Below are 26,016 nucleotides of genomic sequence, written 5' to 3' on the forward strand. Positions count from 1 at the left end.
GCTACAGAAAGGGGGAAGGTAAAGTACAGCCATTCTATTGTCTGACACCACTTGATTGACCACGCTCACCAAGTGGCAGATGGGGAATAGAAGTTAGAATAAATGTGTAAAACAGATGATAAACTAACCTCCCAATCAGGACATACACCACAACTGTGAGAAGAATAATCGCTACTGCAGCTGAAATGGCGATCATTACAACCTGGCTATTCTCGCTGGAGATGGAGAAGGCTGGGAAAATTAAAACAATAAAAAAATATAAAAAAAATAACCAAGAAAGCATTAAACACAACACAACTGACATGCATTTGGGGATCAGAAAAATTAACACATTATTTCATTGCTTTGTTCTGAACTTTGAAAAGCTGCTTCCTAATATTCTAAAGAGTAATGTTTCATTCCTTTTCTTTGCTTTACAAGTTTGGAAAAGATTTTGATGGTATTTATTACTCTGTTATTATGTTATTGTCATCTGTGACAAGAGCAAGGTGAGAAGTTCAAGTCACGAATTACCAGCATTAGTTTATTTCTGTAACATTTTCAAACCAAGGATCGTAGTGCTTTAGAGGACAAAACCTCAGAGTATCATTGTGAGGTCAGGAATCATCATTATCCTACATATACATTTAGGAAGAAGTACATTATAAAGAACAGTCACTTCAAACTGGGGCAAATAAGTTTCTGGGGTGGTAGAGAAGTTGGAAATGGAGAAAAGAAGTCTATGTTAGCAGGCTAAACAAATGTAGGAAAGACCTTATTAATAGATTTGGTGGTCTCTGTGCATTATGGACATAGCCTGGCTCATGTTCCATAGATAACAGACATACAATAATGATTGTGCAGCCTTGACAAACTAATAATTGTGATGAAATTATGGGGCAATTTAATACCTATCTACATAAAATTTACACAAATTATTCAGATACATTCACAGCTGCGGCCTGTCAGCCATTCTTCAAAGCTATTGATCAGCTTCTTACCCTGTGGCATACAGTTATACATTATAATCAAGTTAAAGGCAACATAGAAAGAACATAAATGATTTCGTTTTTCTTATCATATACTTCCTATCATCAATGATTTTTTTCCAGGCACACACTGTTTGTCAGTTACTATAAAGGCTGAAGGTCACCAAAATAGCCATTTGCAGCTAACTGGTTTTGAAACAAGAAGCTCAATTATTTTCCAGAATAAGAGCTGAGAGGGAAGGGGAATAGCTCACATATCTCAAACATTCAAACATGTCAAGTGCAAGACTATTTGGCTTGTTACTAAATTTTTCTGTTTATTTTTAAAGACACTGCAATTTCTAAACAGAATATTTCTTAAACCTCAGACTCTCAAGCCTTATGATTGGACCATAAATAAAACATCACTACAATATCTGTGGTATAATCTTGTTAGGTTGTACCTTTGGAATCCTTCCCCTCCCGATTCATAACTGCAACAAATTAATTATTGTTAAAACATAGGATAGGAACATTTTGAGAGAGTTGGATTGCTTACATTCTGCAATTCCACTGCAAGTTCCTTCCTGTGTCAATTTGTCACCAACATTTTCAAAACCAGATTCTATGCATTAGGCATCTATACCCATATTTTAGCACTTAAATAAATGAACTAACATTGATATGCTGGGCACCTACAACTTCTTTGTAATAAAGAAAACACCAGATTCAATTTCCAGTGCAATATTGATGATAAAGCAAATATTCTGGATGCATAGTAGGGCTGTGCGAAGCTTCAGTCCCTGATTCGATTTGGTGGAGATTCGGTGGCCGAATCTCCAAATTTGAATCAAAGCAGGAGACCCTTTAATCTCTCCAAATCGAATCAGAACCCTCCAAATTGATTTGGAGAGATTCAGAAAGATTTGGACATAGATATAGTTTTAAATGCTTTTTTCTACATACCTCAAGGTAGCAGCTCATGAACACTGTGATGCTGGGGTGCATGGAGTGTCCCACAGGAGCATGGGGGACTCCCCAGCGCGCTTGGCAGCAGACCTGGAAGTTGACCAGAAGCACTTCTGGTCCACTTCTGGATCCGCTGGGGAGTGTGCAGGGCCCACCCCCCCCACACTCTCCCAGCTCAGCAACTGGTGGCTCCTGGGTCTGGGGGGCACCCAGGGTCCCCCCACAGCTGATCACTGAGCCGGGGGAGAGCACTCCCTGGTGGACCCGGAAGTGGACCAGAAATACTTCTGGTCCACTTCTGGGTTTGCCGCCAAGCATGCAGGGGGGGCCCCAAGCTCCTGTGGGACACTCCATCTACCCCACCATCACAACATTCATGAGCCGCACCTGGTACCTTGAGGTATGTAGAAAAAACATTTAAAAATGTGTCTATGGCTGAATCGCTGTTCTCCGAATCAGCATCAAATCTTCAGATTCGGATTCGGCCAAATCAAATCAGGGACAGTGATTTGAATCAATGAATCGAATCACTGTCCCCGATTCGGGCCAAATTCAAATCCAAATTGAATATGGCCCGTTTCCCACACCCCTAATGCACAGCTCTAACCAGAATCTTTCTTAGGCAACAATAAAACACAGAGAAAGCCTTGTAAAGATCACAGGTTAGTAGAGCACTACAGGGTATACTTAACTTCTGTAGTGCTAAGTTTACAGATAAGAGACACAACTTGCAAATGCTTATGCATTACAGTAGGCAGACAAGGTCCTTTGGGTAAATGTGGTAACTTGTATTAGACCAACTAAATATTTGGAAAAATTCTTCTTTGCAAGCTTTTGGGAACAAACATTCTTCTTCAGGCTACAACCAACACCCCTGTATGCATTACAGTAGCACTCAAGGGAGATGCTTTACTGATTTCAGACATGGGTAAAAGGAGGTAGGAATAGCCTCATAAGAGAAAAATAGGTAATTTAATTGGATTACATCATTACACTATTGTAAACGTAATTACTTAAAATTCCCTTGGAAAATCTTTCTGGGCTAGGTATTTGATTCATTTGCTCATTCACCCCTGTGGAGCAGGCTAGTGTAAGTTTTAAGTATCAGCACCCATTTAGGTGATGTATTGGTATGCCAATAGTCTTCTGCAATTAAATAAATGTCACCGTGAGTGCATATTAATAATATCAAATAAACATGTCTGATGGTAACATCTGTAGCAACACATCTGTTTCATACTATGTAGTCATGAGGTTAATGGGGAGTTTCTTCCGAGTGAAGCTGACTAAAAAACATACATAAACTGCTGGAAGAGAAAAATCCTAGAAAGCATCCTCATTCCATTTGTTGGTTGATGCTTTCTAGGTTTTATAAAAGAAAGATATATTTTATTTCTTCTGTTGGATGCACTCTCTCACTCCCTATCTTTTTTTTTTAACATTCCAAAATCTGTCATTTCAAAAAAGTATTCCAATTCTGAAAAAACAGATATGGCTGATGAACCAAAATTTGAAAACATGCTTATGCATGACCATTTTACAGTGAAAAATGGGACCTTTGGGGTGACAGGGCTCCACAACAGATGACACACAAAAAACAAAAACTGACAAATGATTACCTGTGTTGAAATAAAAGCTCATTAAATTAGAAGTTTGCTCAAAAATTTTTAGAAGCAACTTTTTAAAAAAGCTAATAGCATTATGCAAAAAAATCATATCAAACAAACAGTTCATGAAGTCAACATTTTACTTTTGAAAATGTTCATCAGGTCTAGTTCATAAAGCCTGAAGCATCTGTTCAAGCAGACTTGGAGGCAGATTGACAGCTTAATTCTTAAATATGGAAGAACCATGAGCTGTAAAAGAACATTTTAATCTTGCATTTGAATGTCATTGCCATAACTTGTATGCAGAAGGGAACAACAATTCTCAACCTTTTTTAGACACAAGGCACCTCTTGGAAAATGCCAGCTCTTAGCTTTCGCTTGTGTTTTGACTATGGGAAAATAACAGCAATTGTTCTATTGCAAAGAACTTAGAAAGACCAAAACAGGTCAGAATATATTCAACACTATTTGAAGTCTCTGGATTTATCTTGTGCTTCGTGCTGAGATGTTTGCACACCCAACAGTGTTAGTATTGTGCAGCACTCTCCAGCACCATTAAAAGGATATCACAGCACCCTCACTGAAAATCAAGGCGCAGACGCACACAAAGTAGAATGGGCGTAAATGTTGGCAGGGGAGCAAGCATGTAGAACTATATTTCAGCACTGAAAACTTCATTTTAAACTTCAGTTCAACAGAACTACTGCTGTGATTTAAAAGTTAAGCATATGCTTAGTGCCCTGCTGAATTGGATTCAAATATCTGGATTGTGTGCGCACAAGTATCAATTTCAAAACTGAAACATAAAATTAGGCAATTACTTTGCAGAGAATTACTGTGGTCACTCTATTTGACAACTGGGACTAAAGATATCTAGAAACATCAGGAAAAGTGCACCAAACATCTTTTTAAACATTTGTAATAACATTTTAAAGCATTACCAGCATCTTTAAAATTGTTCTTTCACTGCTCAATTTCAAGTAAGGTTAGATCTTTCAGTGCAAAGAAAGCAGATGAAGTAATAGCTCAATGTTGTTTTCTACAGCACGTCCATGTAAAACTCTCAAAGCGTTTTATAAAGGTTAATGACTAAACCTCACATTTTACTGCTGTGTAGTAAGTAGTATTGTCTCCACCTCACAGAATAGAAAATTGAATCACAGGGTATAAATAATTTGTCCAAGGTCACAAAATTCAGTGGCAGAATGGAACTAGAACCAGAACCACAACCAGAAGTACGATTTGACTGAATGACCATGCCTTCTGATTATATCAACTTCACCTTATAGCTAGAAAGGGAAAAACAGCAGTGCTCCTCAATAATGAGGAGAATTATGCACTGACCCATGGGACTAGAAGAAAAATGAGACAGTAGTTCTCTTCGACTATGGAGTTTTTACAGTCCAGAGGGTCAGGCAACAAGATTGGAATATTATGCCATGTGGGTCTGTTACTGAATTAGACTTCCCTTCTCAGCAGGAGCTGCCATCTAGTATAGGATCATATTAATTCTGGCAATAGGTCTCAGATAGGGCTGAGAATGGAAGCAAATACCACCTGTGCTATTTATGGTATATTCCTTACAGTATATTTCAGTTTTAATGATAAAAATATAACATTATATGGTAATATTACCCAGAAAGACACATTATAAATTGTTATGACTCACATTTGCTAGAGAGGGAATAAAAGTAGTCATTCAAATCAGTCTAAAATTGAGCAGGAAAAACATTTAATGACTGTTTGAATTAATACATACAATCTGGACTGGTTTCAAACTCAAACTTGCGGCTATTGGTCCCATATCCAGCTGCTGTTCGGGCTCGGATTTGGAATACGTATGTGGTGTCGGGTTTGAGGCTACTGATGGTAACATTGGTTCCTTTTGCTCTCAGAATAGTATAGCTCGTCTCTTGCTCCTGCTTTGGGGGAAGAAATTACCACATTAAAACCCAACACACTCCAAATCAATTACAGAGACTCAATATTTAGCACAAAATTAGCTGCATGACATTGTCAGTTTTTTCTGAATAATAACAATTATGAACCAATTAAACTTTGTGCAGCCATTCAATTTAAATCATCATGAGTCTGTAGATTAATAAGAGTCTCAGATCATTAGTGGTTCTTTTGCCTGGTATCATATATTCTATTTATGACATTTTATTTAATGTTTTTGTATCACTTTGTCCTTAACCTGTAATACTACAAGAAAACAATTATTAAAGTGTTATCTGAAAACCATAAAGCCTAGACTCACCAATTGCACCAAACTGGAAGCTGTTACAGGATAATTTAGAACATTTTAGTGCTTTGCAGACCTATTGCTATGGCTCAGCTTTTACTGCAACATGTTTTACAAATCAGTCTGTTCCTTTATAGCAATTAGAGCAGAATATTCAGACTCTTTACTTTGGTTTTATAGAGAGTTTAATAGAACTATACTGCAGTTAAATTATGAGCCCAAGCCCACTCAACCAAAATTCCACTAAACTCAACAGAAGCTTTGCCTGGATGAGGACTCGGAATCAAAGGAGCAAGGTATGTATGCTTTTTATCCCTGATAGTCAAAGAACAATATATATATATATCCATTATATCCACACCTCATACATTAGAACACAAAATGTGCTGCAGTACATCTATATTTCTCATAGAAAGTTTCATATGTGAGCAAAGAAACACCCACGGCTTCAGTAACTTAGTAAGAATGACATTTCATATATTGCAAAAGTTAATTATGCTAAGAAAATGACGCATAACTTGATAGTCCAGTGCTTTAAACACTTGTTTGTAGCTTGAGGTGTTTTGTGCAGTATGTATTATTAAAGCCAGCCTGTGCTGTTTTTGGCTTCCTTAAAATGGCAGCTCAGGAAAAACTCTGGATAACAGCTATATACTGTATTAACTCAATATCACATGTACTTTCCCCTCCTAAATCAGCCCTCTAAAATTGGAGTGTGTGTCTTAAACAGGGAAGCTGATTTTTCTTCACTGGAACAGAAGTATGGAGGAACAGAAGCAGGGAAACATTTACTGGGGCGGGATGTAAGCAAGGAAATACAGGTATGTGGAGAGCCGTGAGGAATTTAACTACTCTGGTTCACAGGGATGTATGTGAACATTTTTTTCTCTTCAAAAGCTACTTCATTGGCTTGAACACGTAAACTGAATATAAAATGTTACTGACTTGACTGAGTTTGCCTGGCTTTGGGAAGATGCTGAACTGAACTTGGCGTGTATTGAGAGCAAGCGCTCTCACCTAGCTTTGTATTATATTTGGTGCGTCTACACGAGATGCTGACTGTGCAGTAGCCTGATACTACTGAGCAGCAGTGTCATGTGGCAAAACCCATGATGTGACGCTACTGCACAATAGTATTAAGCTACTGTGCAGCAGTGTCACAAAAAAGGTGTTTGGTGGTGCTACTGTGCAGTAACTCAGGTTACTGTGTATTTATTTAGTATTTGTTTATACAAGTACTAAAGAAATGCTCAGTAACCAATGCGCAGTAGTGTCTTGTGTAGATACGGCCACTGTGATGTTTCAGAATTTTAACCTAAACTTGGGAGGCTCTGTGTTTATAGTCTGGATGTACCAAGAGTACTGAGGCATGAATCCTGAGTTTGGAAAGTAGACTGTATACTTTCACACCCCAAAACTTGCTACTTATCTTACCCACATAAGGAATTCAACCACTGTGGGCTATTTAATAGTAAAGACAGATGAACACCTTATACCAGGGGTGGGCAAAATATGGCCTGTGGGCTAGATGTGGCCCACCAGGCCATTCTATCTGGTCTGTGAGGCCCCTAAAAAATTTAGAAATTAATATTTATCTGCTCCTGGCTGCCTGTCATGCGGCCCTCAATGGCTTGCCAAAACTCAGTAAGTGTCCCTCTGCCCAAAATAATTGCCCACCCCTGCATTATACTGAGCTAAAAGAATGGAGGGGAGGTATGTGTGTGGGGGTCTTACTGTCCATTAGCTGAGTCCCTGAAACTCTTTGAGGTCTCTGGTAAATGGAAGCTAAACTAGGCAGTTTTCCCCTAAAGGAAACTGCAGATCAAGTATCATGTTTTATCTTCCACTTACAGCAGGATAGGAGTGGAGTAGGCAAAAAAAATAAAATAATAATTACCACAAATTATCTGACGTACAATACAATCCTTCCCCAACCCTTTCACAGAGTGTAATGTGTATGTGTGCCCGTACACTTGCTATGTATGCATTGTGGTCTATGGCACAGTATGGAGAAACTGGAATGAACATTAATGTAGCTAACTCAATTAAGAAAAGACAACAAAGGAAGGAAAAGAAAAGAGCACTAGCGGCAACAATGCTAAGCTCAGCACTGGCTCATTTACCTTATGTTTGAAAGGGTAAATTAGGCCCTCACTGAGCTTTGTCCTACTCTGACTAGACTACTTTAGATCCCTGAGCTAGCTAGTCTGAAGTAGTTCAGATATCTTTATATCAGTCTGCAGCTTCCAGTATGGAAACACCCAAAAGAGACTTGAATCCCAGTTCATGAATGTACTGATGTATGTGTATAATGTATAAGCATATGAGTATTCCCACTGGACATGTCTACACATGCATTAATATGCTTTTCATAATGCACATTAAATTTAATACCTCCAATGCGAAGGCATGTATACATATGTCCAGGAGTGGGGGTGATGAAGAACTTTGATGGAGTAGCCTCGCTGCACATGTATTAGCTTTGGGATACTAAATAAATGTGCATTAGGCTGCCCTAAAGTGCAGTAGCTTATTTTACTGTGCATTAGGGTATTAGCATGCTTTTTTATACAATGCTTTAATGCACAGTAAAATAGGATACTGCACGTTAAAGCTCGTGTCCAGACGAGCCCACACATGTTTCTTGAAGCATCTCAAACACCTTTGAGACAGCCATTGCGGGGGCCTGGGGGAGCGGAGGTGGGGGTTGGGTGAGACAGCCATTGGGGGGGCTACAGGAGCCAGCAAGGGATGGGGCCAGGCGGAGCAGCAATCGGGAGGCGGGGCTGGGGGAGCAAGCGGGGTTGAGGCGGTGCATGTGGGCCCTGGAGGAAGGCCATAGCCCCTGTTGCGGGGCTGTGGCCCCTGAGGGGGAGGGAAGTAGCCCCTGTGAGGGGGGCATGGCCCCTGTTGGGGGGCTCTAACCCCTGTGGGGGGGCAGCAAAATATATATTCATGTATTCATGAAATGTGTATTTAGAGTTCACTTTAATATTATGATAGCAACACTGGTAGTTTTTCCAAATTGCTTTAACACTGTAGATATATCAATAAAACATCGCGCATCTGATCGCTGTCTCTCTTTATAGAGGTCTTTTGTTTCAATTGTGGAGGAACATGGATTTTGGAGTATTTTACAGAGTGACTCTGGGATTTTTTTAATCAGGGATTTTTCAGTTTTCCAATAGGAACACCAGAGTTCCTGCTAGGGAGGCCAGTGGTGGGACCCCGCCTGCTCAGAGCTGGCACCTTGGACCCAGCTGGCTGTGACTGACCTCATGGCCAATTGGGGCCAGGAGGACATGCTTTGACAGTTCAAAGCAGGCCATCAAACCCAGAACATCTTCTGGGCAATAGCTGCCCACATGGCCAGGCAGGGGGCACACATGGCAGTAGTGCCGCACAAAGGCGAACTCTGCAGCAACAGCCCACTGGCAGCTGACCCAGAGGGGCAGATGTCCCATCCGGGTCTGACAGGTGCACAGCAGGTCACTGCCAGGCAGCAGCCCATACTGCCAGACTGCTGCAGTGGGTAAAGGGTGCAGGGAACTCTCCGGTCTGCTTGAGCAGTCCAGCTGGCACAAGGGGTAGTGTCCCCAGGTACCAATTGGCCGGGCCCCAGAAGCTCCTGAGAGTGAGTAGCCTTGAGCTTCTTGCCAAGGCAGCTTTTTGTACTGATGGGGCGAGGACAGGGCAGGTTTTAGCTCTAGCTTCCCCTGGCTGCAGATCCAGGAGGAGCCAGGCAGGGCTATTTTGCTCCAAGTGGCACAATTTGCTCCACAACAAAGTGCATGTCCAAGCACATGCACTGACATGCCCTGGCTCAAATTTGCACTGCTTCTATGTGAGCTGCTGCAAGTGCACATGCTTGCATGTGTGGATGCACTCACTGATGCTAAAAAGACAACATTTAAGTGACTTTTATAAATGAATCCCTAAATAGGACTTCTTTATGAGAGTAAGATGGACTGGACCAATTCAACAAAGAGTGGTTACCCCTACAAAACCTCTATCATGTTCCATTCACTTTCAGAAATTCATTTTATTCTCCATTTTTTTACCCCTTTATATAAAAAGGGGTATGTTTAAACATGCAAGCAAAAAAATATACAAGACAGTCTGAAAAATTAATGAGTTGACTTAAATGTATAACTTTTCACTTTAATAAACCTAGATTTATTTCTTAATTCAATTTAACTAGATTTAACCTAAATTTACTTCTTAACCGCCCTTCCCCACCCCCCAAATTTAAGTAAATGCTTTGATTTCTAAGCCATAACATTTTTTGCTTTTAAAAATGTAATTTTTTTTGTGTATGATTTAGGCTGAATATTCAGTTTAATCTGACTTCAGGTTCCCTTCAGACAGTACAAATATTTCCTTCTTAGCGGATGTATGTGACAGACAGAATGTGGTGTTGGCTATATCAGTTAATAATATGCAATGCCACTCTGAAAATAAACGTTTAAAATCATGGTATGGAGGATATCAAAGTATCTTAGTTTATGGTAAGCTTTGTAAGACACATGTTTTGTAAGTCATTTTTTATGTGAATAGTAATCAAATCAGCTTGACACCACATAAAAGCCTTAGTTTATCTTTCCTGGGGACAAGGGAGAACTTCAGAGATATGGCATACTAGTCACCATAAGCAAAAGGAATATACAAAAAGAAGAGAAAGTCTTTGCCAGGAAGAACTTTAATCAAACACTCACTTAGTTGATGAATTAAATCTTACGTGTTCTATTTAAGCATTTCCTCCTGGTACACTAGATATCATCTTTACTAGAGAGAAAATCCTGCTGTTATTAGTAGCGTCTCATACAATGAAAACTGTACCATTTTAATCTAGGTTTTCCCATAGAAACTTCAGGTAAATTTAATATTTACATTGGCAATGCTAATGAAAGTAAAGGGCAGTTCTTTTTTAGATAAACAGACTATCTATGTAATCTTATATGGATCAGTTGTGGCTAATACACATGAGAAGCTAAAAAGAGCTATAGCCACCTACAATTGAAAGAATATTTTTTGTTTCATCCAGAATCTGAACTGTGCATTCACAAGATAACTTAACAAAAAACCTCTCAAAACCTACCGGACCTAGCCACCAAAAAAAGAGGGATTCAGAGTCTGAATGAGGCTAATACCTGATTATCTACAGTTTATTCCAGGGGTGTGAAATTTTTGGCCCCACTGGTGGGACAAGTGGTCCATGGTTGGTTCCTTTGAGAGGTTAGCACGTGGGGTTGGGCTCCATGCATATGGATCAGGCCTTCCACCCCTAAGCCACCTTGCCCCATCTCCACATGACCTGATTGGCCCCATGTGCACTGGCCTGCTTTTTTTTAGGTGCAGGTTTAGATGAACATGAATGTGCAGTATGTGGCGCCACAGACCTGCCTGCAGTGCTGCACACCACACATGCCGCTCATGCAGGCATTCCCTGCATTAGTACTTTTCAGTATGGGGGTGGCATTTTGACCCTGGGAGTTCCAGAGGTCAAAAAAACCTGCACCTAAAAAAAAGCAGGCCAGTGCACATGGTGGCATTTGTATGGTTGAGGTTGGCAAAGCACTTGGGTATATGCTTAACTTGAGTATTATTTTGCACTACCTTAAAAAATGAACCATGTATTTCCTCCAGCTTTACTAAACTCTCTCTCAAAGTATTATATTATTTAACATTTGTATAAAACTTAACATTAACTAGGTACCATAAACTTTATTTAAAATGCAGTTTTTTTCTGAAATGACAGTCTTTAAAAAGCTATTTTGGCAGTCTATATTTATCATGTCTCAATGACATTTAAATCAAGGTGATAGGCCTGCAAGTTAAAAGATTTTTCCCACAAGTGCCACTGCAAACCCTTCCTAGAATCCCCCCAATCAAGCTATATTCTTTCTTGTTGTAACATCCCATCAGTAAAGAAGGTTCTGTGGGTCAATTACACTCATAGGCCACACGCCACACATGGTATGGATGCTTGGTTCCCTGGGGACACCTTGCGCCACTGCTAGTGGTCTCTGGAGAATGCCTGTGCCACACATGCTCTGGTGTGTGGCAAGTTACCCTGGGTGGGGTAGGGGAGGCTGGGGCCAGCACAGGGATGGCCCCAGCAGCTTTACCTGGGGTCCTCCTGGGGCTGCAGCAGTGGCAATTCTACCACACAGAGCCAAGGTGGCAGCCATAGTATGGCTCTGGGCAGCTCAGCTCTGCTTTTGAGCAGTGTATGCTACCCAAGCGTGAGCTCCTCTGCTTTTTTTTTTAATCCATGGCGTTTTTTTGATCCCTGGATATCCAGAGGTCAAAAAACCACTCCCTTGTAGCATGGAGAACAACTAAACGTGTGGTATGTGGTGCACGGCTGTGCTCGTCCTGCACGGCTGTGCTCATCTGGATGCAGCTATACAGCTTGGTAATTTCTCAGATATCTCCCCTTAACCATACCTTACCAATGGTACTATTTTATATTTTGTATTCAGCAATATGTGAATGAGTGATTTCTGCCAGATTTGGAACAGCAATTGTAACTTAGTTAAGTTTTTCATCAATATTAAGTATTCTGAAGAATTTAAGTAGGGCTTAAAAAAAGATAGGGAGAAGGCCAAAAGAACAACAGGTGACATTCAGCATCAACCAGGGGAGGATAATGCACATTTAAAAGAGCAATTTGCTTTAGTTGAGGCATGAGACTATACCGGAGCTTCTGTGTAATAAGTTATGAACACAGTCTGTTGAACTGCTTATTCAATACTGTCTGTATGAAAACATTTAGTTTAATAATGGGGTTTTGAGGAAAAACAAGCAGAGAGAGAAACAACCTCTCAAAACAAGCCACACCTTGATAAACATGTTTTACACATGTTTATTGAGTAATGTCCAAATTAGTGAAAATCCAACCTCTTGGCTGCAGTCATTTTACAGAACTAGATGTGATAACTTTCTGGCTGAGGCCTGTGAACCAGAAAACCTAAAGGACCACCCTGCCTACCCTCTCCCCTTCCTCCCATGGAAGGGAAGAGAGGGGAGTTCCACATGGGGATCAGACCGGCAAGCTAATGGCCAGCAGCCCCATGCCTAGTTTACAAGTAGGGGAATTGTTAAATTCTACCTGAGAAGAATAAAAGCACAAAGGGGCTTGGTGCTAGAAGAGCTGTTCTGAAACGGACCAGGAAGAAGACAGCTAGGCTTGTCATCAAGAGAGAAATTTCATCTGAAGTAGAGAGAAAAGAGCTAGGCATTATAACTACAGCTGGCATTCACTAATGGACAAAGACAGGATACTGGACAGCAGGATATGGACCATTAGTCTGTTGTGGCATGACAATTCCTACCCACAGCTTGAGCGACTGGAAATGCATATTTTTATAAGGCAGCACAGAAACATGGATAAATAAATAGAAGAGAAGTTAAAGAGAGGCTATGGTCTGAAATCTGCCATTTACTTATTTGTGTTGTTAATATATATGATGAGGTGTTGTATATAGATTCAGTTGACTTTGAGTCAAGTTCTCAGAACAGTGTTAGCTCTGCAATGCCTATGGTGGGCAAGTGTCCTGAAAGTGTACTTTTATCACTGGTATAAGCAGACATGACTCTGATACTACAAAGAAAGCATATCTGAAGTTTAATCCTACCAGTCATAGGGAATGTAAGGCATTTTGCACTTCAAGAAGCCTCCTATACCTCACAGTACTGAACTGTCACTGAGTAAAATAATGCTGTTTCATGAACGTTACTTTTCAGAGTAAAGCTACCATTAAAAAAAAAAAAAGAACAGAAAGAAAATCAGTTGGGTCATGCAATTTGCAAAAATCAGTGATCCTCTACTCTGCTCATAAATCAAAAAACATCCTATTCCTAAACTTGCTCAAAATTCAGACTGAAAAAAATAATCTTAAATTGTACCCTGAATCCCATCAAACTCTTGAAGGACCATCCTGGGAAATGAGTTCCAAAAGAAAAGACTCTCAAGCTGAGCTCATCCTGCTGCAGGTCTTGAAAAACAAAATTACAGCCAATGACAACATGAGCACACTGGTAGGTCTCAAATGAGATGGAAGTCATTAGCCCAAGTAAACAATCTGTCCTGTGTGAAAGAGACTGAAGCTCTTGGTGCATTTAGATATAGGTACTTTGTGAGGTAAATAACTCTAAATTCTTTATTAAAAGGCAATACGTTATGTGATTTTTTTTTAAGAATGAAAGAAAATGAGAAAGTCCAAATACTTCCCATGTGGTTTTACTGCTGTGGTTGTATAAATAAAGACAAATTGATATATGGTTGGTTCTCCTTTAATGCCTCAATCCTGATGTCATTGAAATAAATGGCAAAAGAGAAACCGAATTGGTCTCAAAAAAAGGAAATCTACAATACACTCCTGTCTAGAATTAGTTTAAAGCTAAAAAAGGTTTGGGAGGATTTTTTTTCTTCTTACCAGCAAAGGTTAAAAATGATGGGTGTCTGACTTCACCAAGGCCCTTCAAAATCCAAATTCTCAAAAAAGCAAATGGTCAGCTCATAAAGTCACAAAATTAGAGTTGGAAGGGACCTCAGGAGGTCATCTAGCCCAACCGCCTGTTCAAACCAAGACATATATAACTGTATAATTCCAGCCAAGGCTTTGTCTACTTGGGTCTTAAAAACCTCTAAGGATGGAGATTCCACCACCTCCCCGGGTAACCTGTTCCAGTGCTTTACTATTCTTCTAGTAAGAAAGTGTTTCCTCATATCTAACCTAAACTTCCCTTGCTGCCACATGAGACTACTGCTCCTTCCTTGTTCCATCATCTGCCACTACCGAGAACAGTCTAGCTCCACCCACTTTTGAACACCCCTTCACGTACTTGAAGGCTGCTATTAAATCCCCCCTCAGTCATGCTTTCTTCATACTAAATAAGACCAGCCTCTCCTCAAGTCATGTTCCCCAACCCTCTAAACATTTCCACTGACCTTTGCTGGACCCTCTCCAATTTATCCACATATCCTTTCTGTAGTGGGCCATGGGGGGAGCAAAATTGGAGACAATACTCCAGATGTGGACTCACTAGTGCCTCATAGAAGGACATAATCACTTCCCTTTATTTGTTGGTAACACACCTACTAATGAAGCCCACTATGCTGTTAGTTTTCTTCACAACAAGGGCACACATATTCAATTAGCTCATATTCAGCTTATTGTCCACTGTAACCCCCAGGTGCTTTTCTGCAGGGCTGCTGCCCAGCCAGTTGGTCCCCAGCTTGTGCATGGGATTGTTCCATCTTAAGTGCAGGACTTTGCACTTGCCCTTATTGAATTTCATGAGATTTCATTTGGTCCAATCTTCCAACTTTTCTAGGTCTCTCTGAATCCTAGTCTCATTTCATACATTTTTTTAGAATATGGAATATAGTCTTCAGACTGGCGATGATCAAGTGTAGTTTCTATTAGTAATGTCACTCTACCCTTCACAGGGCTTAAAATAAGAGAATGATGGTCTGACTGATCTATGAAGTCGTTTTCACTTCTAGCATCCAGGATTTAAACACAATCTTTATCCTGATATAAACCCATAGAAACTAGTGCCTTGTTCACTTTTGGAGGCTTGAAGTCCTTAGTTTGCACAAAGAAGTACTATCAGTATTTACTGAGTTAACCCTTTACTCCTGCCAATTTTTTCTCATGCCTAACTGGAATTGGCAACAATGTATTCTTGGGAACATTATAGTGGAATCTCATTCATTGAGGCAAGGACAATTCTCACTCTGTGATTTGCACAGCAGTTGTTGGGGATCTTCCTTCCTATCAGCATGAATTACTAGTGAATTTACTATAGCTCAATAGCAGATAGCCTGATTACAACTGAAAGAACACAATAAACAAAATAAAACAAACCTTTTCCTTCCTCCTCCCTCTCCCCCTCCTCATTTCCCTTTCCCTTCTTTTTCTGTCCTATTTAGGAAAGATATAGTTACTTTTCATGGTTCACTAGTGTGAATTACTCTGATGTTGTAAATTGTGAACATGTCACTAAGCAGAGATCTACTTTCTCTCAAATCACTTGTGTGCAAATATGCTGCACCTGAAGGACAACTCATAAATGAACAAATATTTTTAAAAAGACTATTTTTAAATAAACACCATGAAACCAAAGAGGCAAAGACAGCTGCACATTTTGTGCTCATCCATGGACTCATTTTCATGAACCAGGAATTTGTCAAATTGAACAGTAACTGTTGAAAGAGACAGAGAGCAAAGGCATGGCTGCATCCTGGCCATTTTAGGCACGAAAGACACAATGACTTCAGTATTAGGCTATCAACACTGAAACTTCCCCCTTCCACCTCTTCTTCCCACCTTTTCGTAGTACTTGACCTCGTAGTCCAAGATGATCCCGTTAGGATGTTCAGGTTCTTGCCAAGATAGAGACACGCTATTCCTGGATGTCCGGTCCTTCCTAATTATTGTGATGGGGGATGGAGCTGCAAGGAAAGGGAGGCGGGGGAGGAGGGAGAGAAAAGCAAATGGAGTTTATCACTGTTCTAATCCTTGGCAAGAAGGTATTGTTTCCATTTAAAAGACTCCTGAGTATAGGTCTGGCCCTGTATCAACACTCGGCAGCTGGATTATAGTCCTGGTACACATGGCTTGAAGCATACTGGCCTGAAGGAAAATGAGCTGAGACTTTCTGTTACTTGTGGACTAGTGGCAAGAGAGCAGATGTTTTCAATCTGCTACTATAATGTAAGCAATGAAATACATTTGATATATTAAAAAGGAACAAAACAACAGTACTACCTATTTGTTATAACGTTTGCGCATTATTATTACCAGACACTGCAGATCATTGGTAATACTCTCATATGCAAGAATACAACAGGACTGGAATACATTACATACAAGGAGTCCCCTGGTATCCATAGTTAATAATAATCATCAGTATACTACAGAATACATCCTTTTTATGACATTATTTAGTAAGGTTTCCCCTCCCCTAATGCAGCTTGTTCCCTCCTACATGACATTTCCTTTATAATGTTTCTTTGAAAAAAAAATCTAAAGGGCAAAATATAAGCAATTAAATTTTAGTTCTGAGATACACTGATCAAAGGTACAGGTGGCAAAAGACAGCATGCCAGTAACAAGTGAAATGAAAAAAGTACTGGAGGTCCTGAAACTCTCATCTCACAAGTTTTCAAGCATAAAGCAGTTCACAGTATGCTTCATGTTGCTTGCCCAAACTGGGAATGAAATCCAGGACCCACTGCAGGCTATAGCAAAATTTCCATGGGCTATGATTCCCTTCCAAATGTCCATTTTTTGAGGTGGCCATAATTAATGATAAGCCAGCTCAGCACCTAACTAATTACCGGTAAACAGTAAGAAAGAAATCAGGTGCATTTGTGCAGTTCACATTATAACATCCTAATAAAAATGTATCAGCTGATCTGAACAATTAGAACCTACACCACCTCCCACTGTAGCTGTAGAGTTCTACTGTGAAATCACAACCCTCCCACACACTGCTGCTCGACCAAATGCCAATGTTAGAACAGTCCTGGCTATGTGCCACGAACCACATTCAAGATGGAGAAGTATGCTGGCCACACAATGGGAGCTCACCAAATTGTGACTAGGCTACTTTTTGGGATTTAATGGAGTGGGGCAAGTAGGCACGATATGTTATTACAGTGGTATGGCCTAATGTTGTCAGAGTCAGTACTGATATGCCCTCAGGATTTCAGCTGAATTTATGATAGTGTTAAGATTTGTTTAGGTTCAGCTATCATCTGTTGCCACGAACTAGAACAGCATTGCTATATTCGGGTTTCCAGCACTGCGGGAACACTTCTAAATGCCAAAAAAATGTTTTAATTAAAATAAATTAGAAACTTATTTCTATTCATATTTGGTTTCGTTAAGTGTCTTTAAAACACAAACCTTGTGATGTCAAGACTTATATGTAAATGTTGACAGTCACTCTCTTAATAGATCAGTGAGATGAGAAAAATATAAATGCTCCTACCAAATTTATATACACTTCTTATAGACAGTGCTTCAAACTGATTCCCATTTGTCTGCAATGCCCTCCTGTAACAGGGGGCCTACTGGGGCTGATCTCCATGTGGCCCGCCCACCTGTTCCTGGGCAAACCGCCCGCCTTCTTGCCTGCCACACCTTGGTCTTAATTGATTAATTAATAGATGTAATTAGGTGGGAGGCTGCCCATTTTCTGTCCCGCTGCTAGGGGGCACCATCTGTGGCTCCATTCCTCCCCTACACTGCAGCCCAAGCCTCGCAGATGACATCCTGATGTTCTCATACGCACCAGTCCCCCACGCTGGGGCCCAGAATCCTGCTGTAGGACCCCCAGTTGAGCTCCTCCCTTCAGGCGGACTCTGCCGCCATCATACCGGGCCATGTCTCTTCCTGCCACCAGTTCCCCTTCAGGTGTGGTCCCTCACTGGGACCTTCAGCTCACGACTGGTGCCTCAGGGTCTCACAGGGGACTCTCACTCCCCCCCCACTTGTGCAGCAGGTCGTGGTGCTACTACCAGTGTTATATTCTACCCAAACCCTGCCTCCTCACATTGGAGGACTTACTGGGGTCAGAACTCAGCTCTCTCTTTCTGGCTGGGCCCCCTCTCCCTTCACAGGGCTCCACACGCTGCCTCCCTCACATTGGGGGCTCCACACTGCTCGTAACATCCCCTTTTACTTGGTGTCTTGGGGCTTCCCTCCACAGGTGGGCTCAGGTGGCCGTAGCCATGCCTGACCCCAACTCTCCTCCTCGGGGTATCAAACCCCCGTAGAGCTCAGGCAGCCTTGGCCACACCTGGCCTCCAACTCTCTTCCTTGGGGCTGGCACCCCCAAAACTACCTCCGGTGTATGTGACCCACCTGAAGGTGAGGGCTAGGGGTTAAGGCACCCCGACCCGCCTTTCACTGGGGTGGTAACTGGTCTGGCATTTCCTGGGGGCTCCCGCACCACTGAGAGCCCTACCAGACCACCCACTCTTGGCAGGGTGCAGTTTCAGGTCGTTCCCAGGACCAGGAGCCTCCTACCATCCCCTACAGCTTCTCCCTTACCTCCGGATGAAACTCAGCAGCCCTCTGGCCAGGCAGTGTTGTTGCCTGACCTTCAGCAGCCAAACTGCCTTGTTTATATAGGCACCCCTGAGCCTAAAATGGCTGCCCTCATTAGGCACCTGGATGCTGCCAGCTCCAGGGCCTTAAAGTGGCAGGCACACCTAGTGCCCTGCCACACCTCCCTTAATAACGTTTAAGTTTCAGGAATCTGTTCTCTATGTTCAAATCTAAGCCAATGTTTATCTTTAAGTTAGACTGTTGATACTGGGTGTTTTGGGGAGTCTACCTTAATTTCTCTTATGCTCATTACATATACAAGTCCCTTACAGTTGCTGAAAAGCATTAAGCAAGGTATATAGGACAGAAGTGTAATGGATATCCTTTAGTAATTACACACTTACTTAAGTACAGACCACTGCTATAGCCAAGATACCAAAGTGATTATCCAGTTGGCCTGTTCTAGTGTAGTAAGTCCTGTGTTAAGTCATCTCCTCCTGTGTGCTGCATTTATGCCCTTGTAAGTCATTTTTATGCCTTTTCAAGTCACATCATTTCTCATTTTTTGTATCTGAACACCCTATCACGTCCTATACCTCAACAGGAGCACTTCCCATTAAGATAAAATTCATAAATATTTTATGTATAATTAATAAATGATTAACAAAAATAGTTATTTCCTCTAATACATTATGTTGAGATGTACTACAGAATATTCTCCAGACAGGTTTAAATAATCTTATTCATTCCACTCCCCAGGTAATTTATAAATGCTTTCTTATTAGTTATTTTAAACTCATTTATGCAGATCTCTACAGATGCGCAAATAACATAGATTACATTGGTGTACTGGAAATGTACTCATCATACATTTACTAATAACAGAGCACATCTATATGTGCATTTTAATGTGCAGTAGATTATTTTACTAGGCATTAGTAAAACTAATTTGCTATGCTAGTAAAAAAGTGACATTATGCTAAAGTGCTAATGAGAAGTAGAATAGTCTACTACACATGAAGCGTCACTACTGTCATTTACCTCTTCTGTGCCATGGCCAGGTGGCAAGGAGAAGCAGTCATGATGGTAGAGGAGGCCAGTTCCTAGTCATGCCAGTCCAATTTGGACCCAATTTGAGTCATTCTGGCCCACCACTGGAAAAAAAAACATTGCCAACCTTGGTCTAATCAATTTGTGATCAAGGTGTCTAAATGATGACCCAAACTGTCCTTGTGTAGGGGAGAAAAAGTTTGAAGTGAATACAAGGGGCAATTTACTTTAAAGTAAAAGGAAAATGCTCTGCATATTTTCTTAATGATCTCTGGCTGGTTTTATTTGAATTACGTTTCCTGTTAAATATCAAACATTTTTGTAGAGCTTTCAATGTTTTTGTGTACTTGTGACTGCTGTACATTTTCACAATAATAATATCTGCCTTCAACAAACATTTAATGGGAAAGAGCCTGGGGTGTGGGAGAAATTTCCATGAGGATCTCTTCAAAGAGAACCACTATTCTCATTCTGCTGGGCAGGACAGGTTTGTCAGATATTGAATGGTAGAAAGTCAGGGCTATGTATAAAGCCTATATTGTAGCAACAGAAATCAGCTGAAGAACACAAGCTAATAGCCTTTCACTTCACATGAGAAAGGCCTGAAGGTAAAGCAGTATTAGTGAAGGGTCATCTACACTATGGAATGAAATTGTCCTGAATAGGGGTGGACTTCAGTACAACTTAAAAATTTTCCTGAACTGAGGAATTACTTTGGCTGGATTGACAAGAATTCAAGAAATGAACATAGGTCCAAATTTGTATGGTAGTATGTCGGTTACCTTTTTCCAAATTTTCCCAATAAATTTTACTAAATCAAGAAAAAGATAGTAGTGATTGAAATGATCCTTTTTGTCAAATGGCCTTTACTATTTCCTCATACTTCTTTTGCACCCAAGGGGCTATTTCTCTTCTTGATTACAGTGATGCAAAACATAGTCAGAACCACTTAAGTCAGCAGGCCTATATAAATGTAAAACCAATTGTTTCCGATACGAAAATGAGAATTAGTGACAGGAGAATCTGGTTCAAGGGAGAAGCCAACGTCTGTTTTCTAATAAGCATGTCATATTCTAATATAGCCAATTACTCCTTCACTTACCTGGAAGGGCTAGGGTATAATATGTAAAAGACCAACAAGGGGAGAAGTAATATTCTGTGATAAATGACAGCATTGACTCTTTCAGAATCTTTAACTTCAACACTGACAATAATAAGAAGAACGTCAGATTGAAGAGTTGAGGTAAGCACAGGACCTGCAGAGAACTACTTAAAATTAGACATATGCATATGCATGTGCATGTACATATATTTGGATTTGACTTTCTTTAAAGTGCTTAGGCAGAATATGCAATATTGGAAGATTCTGAATGCTCCCACTGGTAATTCAAGTGCTTTGGACTACAGTTTATGTTGTCTTATATCAGCAATATTAGCTTCCTCACAATCTGGGTGGCTTTTTATTTAACAATCTCATTGCACATTTACATACATAATTAACCTTTTCCCCTCACCAAGAAGGGAAGATGTACGTTCTCTATAGCTACATGGAATGCATTAAGAGGCATATTTGTCCATCGAATGTTTATTATTTGTACATGCATAGCATTGCTGGTTCTGACTGGTGTAAGCAGTTAACATTCATTGTCAGAGCTCCCTAAGGGTACCAGGGGAAATTGACTTTGTGCATTCAGTGTTGGTAGGTAGCATTTAGGGCAACTGGGGATGTGTATGTTGGAAAAGTAACAAATGCAGTGATCCAGGGAGCTTAGGATCACATGTGTAAAACCCTCCTCACTCAGAACTGTTAAAGGTGCAAGCAAGTAACATGAAGGGTCTAGCAGAAAGGACAATAAAACTGTACCAAAATTGATTTCCCAGAGAAATGGACTCTATCAGACCATTCGTTTTCCTCCAGTTTAATAGCAGCTGTATATAAATCTCCTTATTGACTTTTTTGTTATTCTGTGGTTATTGTTTTCATATGTGACTGGGTTTCAGATACAGATACTGTAAGAGAAATGTCTGTGTTCTCAGGGAGATTCAGCAGGACCTGTGATAAGCTATGTTTAGGCAACTGGTCAAACATTTAGACTCATCTTGTTTCTTGCATAGTCCTGATGGTCACAAATGAAATTTTAGTGACTATCTAGCAAAGTCACAAAGGATTTTATGTCATATATAAAATGACTGTGTGCCACTCATAGCTGATGGTATTTCAGCCCCTTTCTTCAAGGATGAATTTGGTCCTGTAGTGGTAAGGAGAAAAAAATCCAAATAAGTTCAGCTATCACATCGGGATTTAGAACAGATTTGCAAAGGAAGGAGCCTGAGCCACTTCAAATGCACTATTGATTGTGCTGCCTGAAGGCAGGTCTTTTCTGACCTTTAGAATAAATAAAGAAAAACCCCTTTAAAAAAAAAGTCTGATTACTTCTACATAATTCTTCTATTATCATTTGAATATGTACCTTATTCCCTTTGTCTATTTCCCTGCCTCTCCAGACTGTTAGGTAAAGCTATACTGTACATTAAATAGACGTAATATTTGATATTGAAGGTCTGGATGCTTTTGTAATGCCATACGGAGCCTACCAACCAAATGGCATTTGGTCAATTCCATCCCAAGTGTGAAGTGATTGAAAGGCCTTACCAACTCAGGACGGATGGTGCATGTAAAATGAGGTGGAGGGTGAGCAGTTTTGGTCCAGTTCTCAGATGCTTAAAGTCCAAATCATAGAAGCTACTACCTACGGTAGAACTAGCCGAACTGCAGCACACATGCCACAAATAGCACAGGCAGCTTCTATGTGTTGAATGTGGTATATCAGGCAGTACAGTGGTAGACAGGGCAACAAAAAGAAAGGAAAGGAGCAGAATAGGCATGGGCATAGGGCAGGGAGCAGAAAGCAGAGGAGCAGATTAGTATGGGAAGGGGATCAGAGTGGCACTTAGGAATGGTGAAGGGCTTTTTTGTGGCATACCTGGCTCCTACTGACCTAGAGATCTTTGCTGTAAGTGACTGGGGAGAGGCCAAGGTTTGAACAGATATGAGAAAAAAGTTGCTTTTCCACCTAGGGATGGTCTGTACAAAACAGAAGGTGTGCATGCACAGTGGAGAAATAAGTTAGGAAACTTGTGCTTCTTTTTGTGCTATGTAGCTAAACAGCTGACATGTTAATCTCAGTCCAGCACCTTCCATGAATAACAAATTATCTTCCTTTTTTTTTTTTTTTTTTTTTTTTTTTTTTTACTGTCAATCAAATATTAAAACAGGAAGAAACCAAAAGCTGAGTTTTTGAGAGCAAGCTCCCAAATTGTGGTCTTTGTCTAACATACCACTGTTGAGCAGGAATCCACGTGATGCCCATACATGTGCTCCAATGCATTCTAATTAGAACACGTTGGATTAGTCGAGTCTGCTGTAATGTTCTAACTGGAATGCTCCGGTGCGCCTCACCACTACATGTATTCAGTGTCCTGCATTTCAAAATGGCAGCAGGGGTGCTTTAACTAAAACTCATTGAACAAGCTTCAATTAAAGCACCCCATGGCCATTTTGAAATGCAGGGCACTGAATACATGTGATGCTGTGGCATTTGAATTAGAGTGGCTGCCTGGGAGCCCCTCTAATTAAAACACTTCCCTCCCAATCCAGATCATGTGTGTAGACACCCATTTGTTTACCAATCAATTGTAAGGGCAATGGTGACACATCTGCACAACAACTCAATACTTTTGACATAAACTCTCTTTGTATGAACACAAAGGTATTTGCTTTCAAAATTCATGACTCCCCATCTCCCTTCTCTTCAGGCTGGCCTCTGCCAATGCTTTATTTTGCCTGATAGTTTACAGAAAGCAGGAGCTGAAATCTTTTTAAGAGGTAAATTTTTTCAATTGTGTTACAATTTACCCTCTTAATTGGGTGGAAGGAAATGTGTTGCCACCCTATATATTGTTCTTTTAAGACAAATATTTACAAGGTTAAGCACATGAGCACATTCCAGAAAGGTACAAATAGAACATTGTTATCAGGTGGCTCACAAGGCACATGGAAGGGAAAGGAAATAGTTATATTTTAATGATAGTTTTAGAAACCTGCTAAACCCAACATCTCCCCTCCCTCTATACAGCCTTCCTCTCCTGAATGTGTGCACATAGTCCTTTGCCCTTTAATCTCCAGGATATGTAGTTAAACTAACATTGTACTTTTGTATGCATTTTTGCACCTTTCGTTTAAGCTGCAGCAGACTCAATATATTTTTATGGTGTGCACTGTGAAATGTCACCTGATTCAGTACGGCCATTAAGTGATTGTTAACCACAATGAAATTCACCCTTCTTGTCCTTTATTTTCTCTGAAGGCATGGAATTAGAGCCTTCAACAAGTCTCAGAGCCAAGGGGATCCATGTCCGGGTACAGATTCTGACCCCAAATTTCTGGCAGGACACAATAATAATAACGATGAAGGTGGAAAAAGAGTAAAGGTTTCTAACAGATGACTATCTGGACCTAAGGGTTAATACTAGAAAAAAGATGCTTCAGTGTTAGAAGAACAGGAGGGGAAAGAAGTGAGGTTAAGAGGAAACAGGCTAACTTCAGAAGATTCAGAACAATACTATAGTACATAGGACTAATTGAGTTGTAACCCAAACAAAGCTTTTTTCTTAAAGCCTTGTGACTTGTTTTTCTGTTAAAGCCTTTGAAGTCAATCTCCAATCCTAAAAAAAAGACACTTGGGAGAAAAGCTTTCACTGGAAAAAAATTAGCTATTGGAACTTGCTAGCTAAATCTGCAACATTTTCAGGACATGTGGGATTATGTGCCTTGCTCTGCTTAAGTGTGATTCTCTTTTTCAGTCAAAGCTATGCTACATTTATCTTACATATTGCAAAATGGACTTTTTAATTAGCATTGCTTGAGTGGCTACTTGCAGCCCATACAAGAAAGTTAATAAATGCTTTTTTCAAGGCAGTGGACTGTAGCCCTTGGCTACCCACTTTGGAACAGCTACAAGCACTGTATGGGTTACCTGGAGGAAAAAAGAGAGGATAAAGAACGCAAATGGGGAATGAAAGCAGCTCCAGCAGGAACTGCACTAAAGTGAAGCTGTTTACTTTCTCTCTCAAGTACAGAGGAAGGCCACCTTCTGGGCAGCAGCTGTCACCAGATACTTGATTATCACAGCTTATTCCCCTCTGCTGCTATTCATTTTTAAAATAAAAGCAAACTTTATTAAGGTTTTTCAGTGTCAGGTGCTCATCTCTCTGTCTCTCTCTCTTTTTCATAAAAGAGATAGCAAATGCCTGCCACACAGTAAGCAAAATGCTTGACTTACTCATATGTCCAACACATGTGTGATAAATCACCGACATGCCATATCCATTTGGGAAGTATCAGGCTGCACAAGGCACTTGTTTCAGAAACTAAAATTATGGTGCCATGGTGCTCATAGCTGTTATTTTACAGATGAGGGAAAAGTCATGTATGCTTTCTTAAGGTTTCAGCCTAAGGTACTCGTAATAAAAATGTTATTCTTTCCATTCTCTGTCTGAAATGTTAGTGGGGGAGCTTCTCAATACTTCCTCTTTTTCACTCAATATTTTTAAGGCCGTATCAATTTTAAATAAACATTTTTGCTTCCCCACCCCCACACCATTGTCTCATGACTTCATGTTACACTACAGCCTTAGGTTTACTGGTGTGAGGTTTTAAGAAAAAAAGGGAATTATTCACCCTGACTAAAGCACCAACTGTCAAAGAATCACTAGGTTTTTCCTTTCTGTGAAACTCAAGTTATCACCTCAGTCAGAGAAATTCTGTCCATTCTGTAAGAAATGTAGTTAAGAGTCATCTCTATGACTGCCTGCATATTAAACCAAACACTTGTCCTGGAAAAAAATGTGTGGTGCTAGATTAAAGTGTCTGTACTACAAAAATGTTGTCTTTTCTTTTCCTTCCCTCCTTAATCAGTAGCTCTGAAGTCCTTCAACTGGTCTGCCAACAAGTGTTATCAGAGTTTCTCCAGTCTAGATGTGTAATATCAGAGGATACTATAAACAAAAGCCACCTAAAAACAGTACAAAATCTTGAATATTTCAGAGACACTCTTCTTTTTCACTCA

At 40.4% G+C, this 26,016-nt stretch overlaps 1 protein-coding gene across 2 annotated transcripts in view; it reads right to left on the minus strand.

The window, feature by feature from the left end:
- The window catches only part of EPHA3 (EPH receptor A3), a 405,788-nt gene that overhangs the window by 93,353 nt on the left and 286,419 nt on the right, over window positions 1-26,016 (minus strand). The window contains exons 6-8 of one of the 2 annotated variants that reach the window (XM_019525737.1): window positions 16,109-16,233; window positions 5,283-5,442; window positions 129-231 (exon numbers count right to left, since the gene is read on the minus strand). In XM_019525737.1, coding sequence (XP_019381282.1) covers window positions 129-231; window positions 5,283-5,442; window positions 16,109-16,233 — 388 coding nt within the window. Of the gene's footprint in view, window positions 1-128; window positions 232-5,282; window positions 5,446-16,108; window positions 16,234-26,016 lie in introns of both variants that reach the window. The other variant, XM_019525736.1, reaches the window with a different exon arrangement.

Source organism: Gavialis gangeticus, unplaced genomic scaffold (genome assembly GCF_001723915.1).
Source record: "Gavialis gangeticus isolate Ggan-Ray unplaced genomic scaffold, GavGan_comp1, whole genome shotgun sequence".
Classification (NCBI taxonomy): Eukaryota; Metazoa; Chordata; order Crocodylia; family Gavialidae; genus Gavialis; species Gavialis gangeticus.